We start from the raw sequence: 12,949 nt of genomic DNA, 5'->3' as shown, positions 1-12,949 counted from the left end.
GTATATCTCGCAACCATTTCCGGCTATACCGCTCCCGTTCTCGGTAAAAAAATATGTAACAGAAACGAGAGAGGGTTCAGACTGTTTCTGTTCGTTCTCGTCTTAGTTGTGAGCAACCATCAGGACTAGTTTGCGAGCGATAAAACCAGAGGATTAGAGGGGCTAGATTCTCATTCTTGTTCAAAATCTAGCCCCTCAAATTACCTTTGGTTTTATTATGCTTCCAATCTAGCCCTGAGTGATCATTACGTTCCAAGATTGCCCTGGCCTTGCAAGCAAATTACCCGCCTTCTGCCATCTGACGTTCTAGGGTTTGGCGGCTCCTCTATCCTTTCTCCATCCGCTAGCAGGCGCGAGGCGCCCCCTCCGACCGACACTGAATCCCGCCTCCAACCTCCGCTCGAAACCCATACCTTCGGTCTCCTCCGTCTGTCCGTCGCCCATCCGGCCGCCTCTTCTCCCACCAGCCGCCGCTGCCGCACGTTAGCTCCTCCTGCATCGTCGCCGGACCTCCGCTACGCCCCCGTGCATCCCTGCCTTGGCAGGCAGGATCTGGCCACCTTTCGCCGGCAACAGTTGGGCGCCGCATAGGTAACCGCCTACCCCCGAGGCAAGGCAGTACCCCGTCGCCCAGCGTATAAGCGCGGAAGGAGGGCGCGGAATAGCGCCTTTTCTAACACTAATGGCAACGGCGGCGGCGGATGGCCCCCCTGTGGAACCGCAGTCTCTGAAGAAGCTGAGCCTCCGGTCGCTCAAGCGGTCCCTGGACCTCTTCGCCCCGGCGCACGCCCTCCTCTTCACGCCCGACGCCGAGAGGTAACCTCGCTTAGCTGTTAACTCTGTTCTTTCCTCGGGTGGTTCAAAATCCTATCAGGGATTCTAACTGCGTATTCTCTTGATCTTGCTGCGGCGGCGGTGGTGCAGCAAGCGGATTCGTACTGGGTGCAAGGTGAGTGCGGAGTACGGTGCGGTGAAGGACCTCACGCCGGAGCAGGGGCGCGGTGGGCAGGGCAAGGGTCCTGCGCCGCCATCTTCAACAGCTTTGGCATTGCCAGGTTAACTTTGCTCTTTTCATTCTTTTACTTGCTGTTTAATGAAGGTTGAATCTATTTAGATCGTTTAGAATTGTAAGCTAGCAGCAGTACCAGAAATTCATGACTTTACCCTATTCTTCAATTTCTAGAGCAATTGAATACGGTAGTGTGAAACCTACTTAACTGTTTGATTTTAAGTTACAGAATTTCAGAAACCATGACTTGTAGTGTGAAAATCTATAGTTTATATTCCTCTTAAGCCAAATACCGTAGGCACATGGTTTTAACAAACTCCGTAATAGCAAAAAGTAGGTTGCATCCCCTGGCTTAAATTGAACAAGAAACTATAGTTGAGGCGTTGAGCTACTCAGCTGGTTACCTTCAGCAACTTGTTAGCTTGGGGTTGGGTAGCATTTATGATCTAATACAGCTTCTGCTGATTTCCCTGCTTTCATTAAATGCAGTCACAGATACAGAAGAAAAAATGTCTTACACAGAAAAGCGTTGCGATTAGAAATTAGTTTACCTCAGTTGCTATTCAGTTTAAGATTTCCTTGAATAGCCATATCTATTTCATCTATAAAATGGCAAATGCATTGGGGATGGACTTTTTGGCTCCCCTGCTCTGGTTATGTAAGTGTTTCCAAATTAAAGTTAATGAAAATAAAACAAGATAGTTTGGGATCGCAAAAAAGCTCCACGAAACATGGAGTTTTTACTCTCTGCACCATTTTCTGATACGACTAACCACCAGTATAGATTTTGTCCTGAATGGTCTGCAACCAGGTCTTTACCTTCAAAGTTACTTTTCATGGTTAATCCTATGAGTAACCATGCCTCTAGAGCACATCTGAACATATAAAGTACTATTAGAACCATACAACAACAGCAACAACAATAGAGCCTTTTAGTCCCAAGCAAGTTGGGGTATACTAGAGTTGAAACCCAACAAAACCAACAAATCAAGATTCATGCATGTGAATAGCTATTTTACATTTGCTCCTATTCAAGGCTAAATATTTGTTTATATTCCATCCTTTCAAGTCTCCTTTTTTTGCCTCTTCCCATGTCAACTTCGGCCTTCTCTTTCTTCTTTTCCCATTACTATCGTGTCTTAGGATCTTACTATGCACAAATGCCTCTAGAGGTTTTTGTTGGATATGTCCAAGCCATCTCAACAAGTGTTGGACATGCTTTTCTTCAGTTGGTGCTACCCCTAGCCTATCACACATATCATTGTTTCGGACTCGATCGCTCTTGTATGGCCACAAACCCAATGCAACATACACATATGTGCAACACAACACTTATCTGCTAAACATGACATCTTGTAGGCCAACATTCTGCACCATACAACATAACATGTTTAATTGCTAGAACTTTCCTTTTAGCTTTTGTGGTACTCTCTTGTCACAGAACTCAAACGCCAGATGCTTGGCGCCGCTTCCTCCACCCTGCTTTGATTCTATGGTTAACATCTTCATCGATATCATCATCTTTCTGTACAACTGATCCTAAATACCGAAAGGTATCCTTCTTGAGCAATGAGCACTAGATGACCTTCTAAACTAACATGTACATCCTCATGTTCTATGGACTCTAAAACTTTTGGGCTTTAGTTCTCTTGGCACAACTCTAGTTTTCTATTTACTCCTGACTGGCTTTCATCAACTAGCAATACATTGTCAGCAAAAAGCATACATCAGGGGATACCCCATGTATGTCCCTTGTGACCTCATCCATCACCAAGGGAAAAAAGGTAAGGGTTCAAAGCTGACCCTTGATATAGTTCTATTGTAATAGGAAAGTCATTTGTGTCGCCATCACTTATTCGAATATTAGCCACATCATCGTTGTGCGTGTCTTTGATGAGTCCAACGTATTCCATTGAAACTTTATGTTTGTCCAAAGGTCACTCCGTAACATTCCTAATTCCTTGGTATTTTGTCATAAACCTTTCTCCAAGTCGATGAAAACCGTCATTCTGCTCTCTATACTGCTCAATACTTATCTTATTAAGAAAATGGCTTTCATGGTTGACCTTCCGGGCATGAAACTAAATTGATTCGTAGAGATCCTCGTTATTTCTCTCAGACATACATAGCTTCATAGTGTGGCTAATCAACTTAACTCATAGCTTCATAGCGTGGCTAATCAACTTAACTCCCTGGTAATTGGTACAACTTTGAATATCTCCCTTATTTTTGTGTATCGGTACCAATATACTTCTCCACTTGTTAGTCATTTTGATCGACTGAAACGTTGAATACCAACTATTAGAATCATACCTTCTCAGATTTTGTTTCGCCCAATCTTTCTTTAGAGAAAGTTGAATAACAAGTTCTGTCAATATTCCTAGTCATGCGGCTCACTTTTCCCCGTAAAATGGCATGACCTGTAGGATTCAGTGTCCTATATAGCATTCATCTGCTTGCTATCAGGACAGGAACAAGCCACAAATGGTTAGAGGATTGGCATTTCTAGCCAAAGTGTAACGAAAATCTAATATTTCCAACATCACAGACTTGATGAGTATCTCCACAATTACTTGATGAAATTAGTTTAGTATTTTGCAAGCCTTCATGGATTGTCATCCACCCTGATAACTAAAGCCGAAAAATTCAGACAAATTAGTTTGCTAGCTGTGTACATGTTATTTTTCCTTTTCTGCATTTCATTGTCTTGCAATTATCTTGTCAGGAACACAAGATACAAAAGATGCTCACGGAGAAGGCTCTAGGAATGCCATTGTCCCTGCACCACTTATGCTGCCAAAAGCACCGTGAGTGCATTCACATTATGTTACTTGTTATTAACTAGTTAATGCTGTTTTTTCATTAACTGTTTTTTCCATATGATGTTTGCTCAGTGAATCTACCATACCTGGCAAAAATACAACTCTGTCAATTCCTGGATCATCTGACAGGTTTATTCCCTTGTATTTTATTATATTGACTTTATTGTACTGCATGGCTTGATATCAGCATTATTTCTTGATGTATTTATTGCTTTAGAACATTCTTTCTTTATTTTGTGACGCTATAAGAGCTGTAAAATCTAGTGCTTCAACCTTCTTGCTGTTGGTTTACTTTTCCTTTTTGCTGCTTGTATGGGTACTTTTTTGTTTATAGTTCATTTATTGTAGTCCGATTTTCAGCCACCCTAAATTTTCTATCACACAAATGAAGTCAATTATTTAGTAACTTTAGATGCTCTTGTGAGATCTGCCAGTACCAAAGAAATAAAAAGGATGCATGAGCTTGTGAACAAGTGTTGTGCCTTTTTTTGCCTAACTCTTTGTACTTGTGTTTGTTACCTTAATGAAATGACATGCAGCTCTCCTGCATTGTTCATGGAAAAAAGAAGTGTTGCGACGATGATGCATTGATTCTTATGCACATTTGTTGTACTTGTACCCAGACATATTTTGGGTACCTTATGTATTGGTAGCATATCATGTTCCAAATTCCTGATAGCCCTTAGCATGGTCTAATTTATAAAGTTTCTTAACAAAGATTGGTGCTTCCTTACTATCAGAAGCTAGCAGTTTGGTGTATGCTTTGAGGTTTGGGCTTTCTAAATTTGTGGCTTGCCATCTTCTGTATTTTCTTGATATACATGCAACCATATTTTCTCAATGATAAAATAACTTTGTTATTGTATGTGCATGTGTACCAATAGTTCTGTATGTGTAAAAAATGCTTTGTAAGCTCTCAAGAACACAAGCAAGTCCCTTTGATTTCTGGTCATTTCAGAATGATTTATTTTTGGATGCAGCAGTTTATATAATTTATCACTCACTTTGTGAATTGCTGATGTCTTGGGATATCTCACAGATTTTCTACATCCGCACTGATGGAAAGGATACCTAGTAGATGGCCACGGCCTACATGGCATGCTCCTTGGAAGAACTATCGGGTACTTTCTCTTTCCACTATAGTGGTACTTTTCGAGTTCATCTAGTTGAGTTGGTTAGGTGGTTTGAATAGCACTCCTCAGGTCCTGGATTTGACTCCACGTGGGAGCGGATTTCAAGTTAAGGTTAAAAAAGTCACTCGCTGGTTCCCTTGATCGGCATGGGTAAACCGGCCTATGGTGGGCGGGCCCTCGTGTAAGGGGCTGGTTGTGTGGGTTGGGCCTCAAAGCACAGGTCAAGAGGCCTGAACCATAGGGGGTGGCATCCCCATGTATGAGCTCTTCTTAGTGAAAGTGTGAAACACCATGGGGGTGGCCTTTCTCCCACCGGCCATTTTTTTTTATTTAACAGGTTCTCACATTAGTGAGAAGTCAGTACAATTTTTTTTTGTATTGTGTTACAGTATTCAGGATCCAAGTCTCTATACTTCACTTGCATGTACTTTTAACATCCAGTCTAACCATTGACGCCGAAACCGCTGACCCATGCATCTTCTTTTTTTCATGTATGATTTAAGTACAATAGTAGATTTGTTTATGGTAGCATTCTGGTTCTCATGAATTAAGAGACAGTTTTGATTTTATTCCACAAATTATGTATTGAACTACGCAGGTCATCAGTGGTCACTTGGGATGGGTTCGATCTATTGCATTTGATCCAGCGAATGAATGGTTCTGCACTGGTTCTGCCGATAGGACAATAAAGGTAAATTTCATTTATCCTGCAGTCGCAAACTGAAATAACTCTTTTGTGTTCTTGATATTATCTTGTTCTCGTCAGGTTATCTCTATGATTTCATGACATTATTTTTATTCTCTTTGGGTGTTTCAGTCTGTTAACCTCATGTTTAACTACTTACTATGACAATGGCCCACATGTCACCGACAGTGGAATTTTGTGAGACCACACTTGTCACGGTGTTATGAACCAAATTTTTTTATTCCCTTCTCTTTGGCACTTAGTTTAGGGTCTGTTTGGTTGAGCTGTAGCTGTGAAAAAAGCTGTTGAGGCCTGTGGGCTGTGAGCTATGAAAAAAATGTTGTAGGTTGTGAGCTGTTAAAAGCTAAAAACCATTTAGTGAAACCACTAAAAGCTGCTAAAAGGTCTTCCATATATATTTTCACAGTTCCATCCGAAAGCCGCTAAAAGCAGGTCCAGAGATGGTTTCAGTTTTGCACTACGAGAAAGTCGGCTTTTAGAAAAAGCTGCTTCCTGGATCCATCTCTTTGGTTTGACTTTTGGCTTTAGGAGGCAAAAGCCAAAGCCAAAAGCCAAACCAAACACACCCTTAGTCCATTAGAAGTTGATAACAACTTCGATACTAGAGCTCTATACCATCTGTCGCCATATATTTGGTATAGTTATAAACCTAATATGGTGACCCTGATAATCTACTCTTTTGGTGGGTTATATAAATTGGCTTCGGACATGACCAGTATCTGGGCTGGTTCCCAGCTGCGTTCCAAACCTGACATCTGGGAGATCGTGTATATTTACCAGCTGTGCCTTATGATCCAGCATCCTAGTATTATTTGGCTTTCAATCTTCTAGTTAGCAGGATTACCCTATCTGAATATTTCTTTATGTTGCGTACCTTGGGGATTTTATCCTTTCTTTTTTTCTTCTTTTTTAGCAAGAACATATAATATGAATACAATGCAATTGATTATCATCCCTCCTGTTATTTACTAGTGTAATGTTAAGCCAACAGTTCAACTTTGTCACTATACTTCCTTGTTTCTTGTATAGTCTGATGACTCTGTTCATTCGTCCTGCGACTCGTGTCTTGCTGTAGATATGGGATCTTGCATCAGGAACCCTGAAGCTTACACTGACTGGTCATATTGAGCAAATTCGTGGTAAGTTTTTCTTTGTTTTTGTGAGCAGGATCTACTCAACATCCACGCTAAGATTTGTGCCCCACTGTAAAACTTTAGTAACTGATGAATGTTCTGCACATTACTATAGGACTTGCTGTCAGCCAACGTCACACTTATTTATTTTCTGCTGGTGATGACAAACAAGTAAAATGTTGGGATCTTGAACAAAACAAGGTTAGTTTTACTTTAAGTATGGTGTATTTTGGGTGGCATTTTGACTTCTCTTGACATCTGATCTGTATATTCTATGTTAAAGGTTATTAGGTCCTACCATGGGCATCTGAGTGGTGTTTACTGCCTAGCTCTCCATCCAACAATTGATATCTTACTGACTGGTGGCCGGGATTCAGTTTGCAGGGTATGATCTCTCTTGCAGTTGCACCTTCTGAAAAATCTCATCGTATTCAATGATCACTTGGTTTTACTTGGGTTATATGTACAGGTGTGGGACATCAGAACAAAAGCACATGTTTCTGCTTTAACAGGGCATGACAACACTGTCTGTTCAGTGTTTGCTCGTCCTACGGTAAGAATGCATTTTAACCTGTCAAGTACTCAAGTTCACGATTCACAACAATATTGAGTTCTGCCAAACAGTACACTTTATTTCATGATATGGTTTCATTTGGAGTTACTCCCTCATAATTAACCAATGGACTGCTTGAAGCAGTGTCTCTCTCGGTTCAGTGGATACTTTGCTTCTTTGAAAATACATGCTATAGGTTGTTTTAGTAAAGTTTAAAGTGCAATGATAAAGGCAAATGTGCAACCTTGATAGAACTTCTAGTCCTATGCCATCAGCAGTTTTAACATTTAAGCTACGCTATTTTAAAATATATATTTGCTATGGTAAATACTCCGATGTGTCCTGCCTTACTGTTCATAAAAACTTCTTTCTTGCTTTCTCTTGTCTCAGGATCCTCAAGTTGTTACTGGTTCACATGATACAACTATTAAATTCTGGGATCTTGTAGCTGGTAATTCATCTGTCAAATGGAACACTGTATACTGCTGTTTTTACATATATATTTTTGTTACAGTTGTTTCCTCCTGCAGGGAGGACTATGTGTACCCTTACTCACCATAAAAAGTCTGTCCGAGCTATGGCGCTTCATCCAAAGGAGTAATTTTTTATTCATGATTTGATTTTCAATATTGACTACAATGTTATGGACCCTTATATAGCAACCCTTTTTTCAGGAAAGCATTTGCATCAGCATCAGCAGACAACGTAAAGAAGTTTAACCTTCCCAAAGGCGAATTTCTGCACAACATGCTGTGAGTCTTCCATATATTTAATTTTCATTTTCACATTGTAACTGAACACATTGTGGTTCATGCTTACTGTGCTACATGATTAATATCAAAAGCCATATCATATGACGATGCCAGAAGGAAATGCATTATAAATGTCAATACATGTTGGGTGCCACGAGCAAAGAAATCTTGGGCGTTTATGCGATTTTCCAAAAAGTTACCACCTTTTTTTTGTGAATAAGTTACTTGATACATATGCTAGTGTGATGAATTCTTACCAGCCTTTTTTACTTCCACTCTTCCCTTCCTGCCTTTTTTGATAATAAATTTGTGAATCTGCACATTTTACTAGTTTCCTGACATGAAGAGGGAGTAAACTTGTGACCATACTTCCAATATTTTCCTAACCAGATACTATTGTCATATTTAAATTTTGATTCTAATATGAACCATTATAACCTGGCAACTAGCAAGGAAACTAAATCTCTTTAGTGCAGTATCCTTTTACTCCTAATGGAGATAATTAGGTTGCCTTGTATGTGGTTTCTTTGCCCCTCCTTTCTCTCTTTTTTATATAAAGACATACAGCTCTTGTGCTTGTTCGAGAAAAAACGAAACCAAATCTTTTGGCCTAATACTCATTGCCTTGATCTGACCAGTGACGCTTTTAAATTGTGTGCAACATTCTGTATTTTTTGTAACATATAGAGGAAACTCATGGAGTCCCCCTTTAACATTGCATTAGGCTCTTTTTAAATGCTCTGCGCTTCTGCTTACGTGGCACTGAGACACCTCATCTTTATTACGTTCAGGTCGCAGCAGAAAACAATAATCAATTCAATGGCTGTAAATGAGGATGGTGTCTTGGCAACTGGAGGTAATGTACTCTGAAAATCATTGTGTTCAAAATGTAATTGAACATACATGTGGTCTTATCAAGAATAAGTACAATAATATATTGATTGGAAATATTGGAACCATGTGTGCATTTGTTTTGAAAGGTTGAATAAATATAGTCTAGCTTTTTTGGGTTATATATAACTAGGTTGAAGATTATTTGTAGTCAAGCTAAGCTAAATTGTGGAGACCATGTGGATGTGCAGAATGGCGTGTATTCATAAGTTGTCAATATTTGAAACCTGTGCAGGGGATAATGGAAGCCTGTGGTTTTGGGACTGGAAGAGTGGTCATAACTTTCAACAAGATCAGACTATAGTCCAGCCTGGTAAGTTTTCATTTGAATCACGCAGGCACCGATAATAGGAGATAAGCAACTCTGTTTCGAGTCTCCACAATGTTTTTCCTCATATGAGAGGTTCTTGAGAACACCAGTATCAGAAATGCTACTGGTGGCTTAAATCAGCCTAAGGGCTTGTTCGTTTTGCTCTCAATCCATGTGTGCTCTCAATCCATGTGGATTGGGTCGAACAAGTCAACATCTTTTATAATTTTTTCCAATCCATCCAATATATATGGGAATCCAATATATATGGGATAGGAATAACCGAACAAAGCCTAAATGTTATCACACTGAGTCCTTGGTTAATCCATAGCAACTAGCCAAACTATTCCAGAGTTCCATAATCTAGATGTTACCTAGATTATGTTATGTCCGTTGAAAAGTATGCGATTTGAAATGATCATGCTCATTACTGGTATCTCCCATTTTCAGGATCACTGGAGAGTGAGGCATGCATATATGCCCTCTCATATGACGTGAGCGGATCAAGGCTTGTGAGCTGTGAGGCGGATAAGACTATAAAGATGTGGAAAGAGGACTTGACAGCGACGCCAGAGACTCATCCCATCAATTTCAAGCCCCCAAAGGACATCCGAAGATATTGATGCTCAAATCCCACAAGTAGCAAGCTAGTGGATGGTTGGAGCCTCCACAATTGTGTGACCCAAACTCGCTTCTTCCCTGAGCCCAATTGAAATTTTGCTAGGGTTTGCTCTATTGTGTAATCTGATGCATGTACTCCACCAGTCTGATGCCTTGGTCCAACGCTTTGAAACCCTTAGACTGTTTCTTTGTGATCTTTGCGTTCGATTTGATTATATCCTACCTTAGTACCTTGGACTCTTGCACTAATAGGTCTTTAACATGTCTTCTAATATCTTTATTGATGTATTAATCATCTAGATCACTAATTCACCTAAGTCCACTTTGCATCCTTGAAACTATTTCAAAAAACACTAGCAAATAATGTTAGTCCAAGTAGTCATGTTGGTCATCAAACATTATAATCAAACTATAGATATGCCGAGGTCCATCTTCCTTACATTACAAGGAATATGAAAAGGGAGAGGGAAGGGGTAAAGGGGTTACTGAGAGTTGGGCTTAGGTCTGCCAAACAAGCATCCTTTTCCTTCTTATTTTTAAACGTTACATTCTCCCCCTTTTAAAAAGAATTTGTTCCTAAATTTGACAATATAACTCACCATTCTCAAAAGAGTTAGGATACTTGCGTATTTGCTCTTTGAGCTCCCAAGTTGGTTCACACTCTTTCTAGTTGTCCATATAACCTTAACATGTTTGATAGTTCTCTTCATGGCAGGCTCTGAAAAGTCCAATATGCATACTAGATGACATCCAATCAACAATCCGGGTTCTTCGAGTATTGCTTGAAACTAGTTGCTACATGATATATCTTGATTACTGGTATATCATTGAGAAGCATTGTCCACCTAGAAGTTTGAGAGAACAACTACATAAGTTAGATAAATATAGAAAGGTCTTTGAAATGTTAACTGTGCATATGTTGGTTGGAGTTAACCAACATCATATTTACTAGATAATATAAGGATTGTGTGATGCACATGATTTACGTCTAATTGGATAGTATGAAATAGATACGAGATCACATACTAACCTTGTTCGTGAAAGCAGGATAGACATGCACTTCACCAAATATGTGAAGTCCCCCTTTCATGGCACGAAGGCTCCATAGACCCTAGTTAAGGTTGGCGGGCAACGAGGGCTGGATCCACAGCGGAGGTTCCGAGCCCTAAAGGTCGAATATCTCTAGGGCTTCGCTCGTGGTGGTTCCCTCCCCAAGCACGGTCTCAGAAGACCGAGGCAAGATCCTAGGCACAACAAGGGGTCACCATTTCCCCTCAGCACGAAATCAGAAGACGAGTCAACGAAGCGACCTCGAAGACTACAACACGAATGCCTTTGGGACTTGGAACAAGAAGACTACGCGCGGATAACAGAGGCCTAGTGGCCCCTTGGCATGTGAAACAAGCCCACTTGTCAGCCTCACCCGTGGGGTACAACGTTTGTAATTAGGCCTAGACCGACACTATTATGTAATTAACCCATTGTACAATATATTTCGAGAATGGAGTATGTAACCAAGGGCACGAACATACTTTAGGCCTTTAATAACTTGCTTATTCTATAAACCGTTCAGCTCCCGGATGGGACACACTTGACAAGACATTGGGCCGGTTTGGTTCGACTTTTTTCTGAATAGCTTTTCTGAAAAGCTGGCTGTGGTGAAAAGCTGGTGGTTAGAATTTAGGTGTTTGGTTCGCCAGCTGTGGAGAAAAGCTATTGGTTAGAATCTAGGTGTTTGAATACGCAGATTCACAGATTGCAGATTCTGTTTGAACAAACGATACACATAAACACCGAACCAACAAAAGGTCATTACATTATAATTAGTAGAGTTCATTACAACATAACTATCATTACATTCACATATTAAACTACGACACTAATGCATTAGCAATTCCATCTCGAAATGCACTCATGTCTAACTCATCAGATGTGCTACTACTACTCTCACCTACGAGTACATCATGACCAAGGCTATTAGGTCCAAGTTGATCAAAGTCTCTATCGTGTAGAGCACTGTCTCTAATGAAGTTATGCAATGCCATACAAGCAATAATTATCTTCGATTGTGTCTTAAGCGAAAAAGAAGGGAGACTTAGGAGAATTCTCCACTTCATCTTAAGCACCCCAAATGATCGCTCTATAACATTGCGTAGCGAAGAGTGTGCAAAGTTGAATACTTCTTTGCTCCCAATAGGTTGCCTCGCATTTTGCCATTCTGAAATGTGGTACTTCTGACCCTTATAAGGTGCAAGGTACCCCTTTCTATTTGGATAACCAGAATCCACAAGATAGTATTTACCTGCACAAACAAAAATATCAAGTTAAATACATACTAGTTGGTTGCCCGTGCGTTGCGACGGTTTACAATAATACCCATGTAAACTATCCACAAAAAAATCAAGATTTTTTATTAATTGTCTCCGCTCTCCGCATAATATTTTTTTATTTGGCTAACTGATGTTATTATTTACTCCATCCAATATGTCTTGGTACAACACAGTCAATGAAGTGGGCGATTAGAAGATAGTTCACAGCGATTGACTGAACGAACAGAGATTATAAAATGACATAATTCCACCATACAGAGACCAAATAAGAGAAAGTTTGTGAGCTCAAGTTTCTAAAATAAGTCACATGAACTCAAACTTATAAAAAAGATAGATCAAAATATGAAGTTATTGCTAAAGTCAGGCATCAATAAAAACTGGATGTGCTTTATATAAATTATGTTATTTCGTAGCAATTAATAACGTTTAAAACCAACAAACAACCTTTTATTTTACTGTTAGTGTAATAAATCATTGTTGCTCTATCCAATCCAGCAACCTCAAATACCATGGAGTCCATTGCGCCAATGTGGTCTCAGAAACGACCTAATGGTTGCAAGAGCCAAGAACGTGTAGCCTCGACCCGTAGTGTTGGTCCGGCCCGACACGATTATATTTTTTATTTTACAAAAAACGTATATACATATATATAATTTATATTCAATATTAAAAACATCTGAGTATGATGT

At 40.0% G+C, this 12,949-nt stretch overlaps 1 protein-coding gene across 1 annotated transcript; it reads left to right on the top strand.

Annotated features, from left to right (window-relative positions):
• The first annotated feature begins 268 nt into the window (after positions 1 to 268).
• LOC100282926 (uncharacterized) lies at positions 269 to 10,265 on the top strand. The gene is made up of 16 exons (NM_001155831.2): positions 269 to 816; positions 925 to 1,055; positions 3,735 to 3,816; positions 3,904 to 3,960; positions 4,871 to 4,952; positions 5,563 to 5,655; positions 6,746 to 6,809; positions 6,919 to 7,004; positions 7,087 to 7,188; positions 7,273 to 7,356; positions 7,747 to 7,807; positions 7,887 to 7,953; positions 8,031 to 8,108; positions 8,900 to 8,964; positions 9,235 to 9,312; positions 9,760 to 10,265. Exons 1-16 carry the CDS (start codon positions 683 to 685, stop codon positions 9,930 to 9,932), a joined length of 1,437 nt encoding a protein of 478 aa, NP_001149303.2. The 5' UTR covers positions 269 to 682; the 3' UTR covers positions 9,933 to 10,265.
• The last annotated feature ends 2,684 nt before the right edge of the window (positions 10,266 to 12,949 follow it).

The sequence above is a fragment of the Zea mays genome, chromosome 1 (assembly GCF_902167145.1).
Source record: "Zea mays cultivar B73 chromosome 1, Zm-B73-REFERENCE-NAM-5.0, whole genome shotgun sequence".
Classification (NCBI taxonomy): domain Eukaryota; kingdom Viridiplantae; phylum Streptophyta; class Magnoliopsida; order Poales; family Poaceae; genus Zea; species Zea mays.
The sequence above is the reverse complement of the archived record's forward strand: the minus strand, read 5'-3'. Positions and strand labels throughout refer to the sequence as shown.

Bases quoted from the DNA above. Each gene is read 5' to 3' on its own strand.
- LOC100282926 (NM_001155831.2), top strand. From the start codon at position 683: ATGGCAACGGCGGCGGCGGATGGCCCCCCTGTGGAACCGCAGTCTCTG. The intron at 6,810-6,918 runs GTAAGTTTTTCT...ACATTACTATAG, and splicing joins TCATATTGAGCAAATTCGTG to GACTTGCTGTCAGCCAACGT. The intron at 7,954-8,030 runs GTAATTTTTTAT...CCCTTTTTTCAG, and splicing joins ATGGCGCTTCATCCAAAGGA to GAAAGCATTTGCATCAGCAT.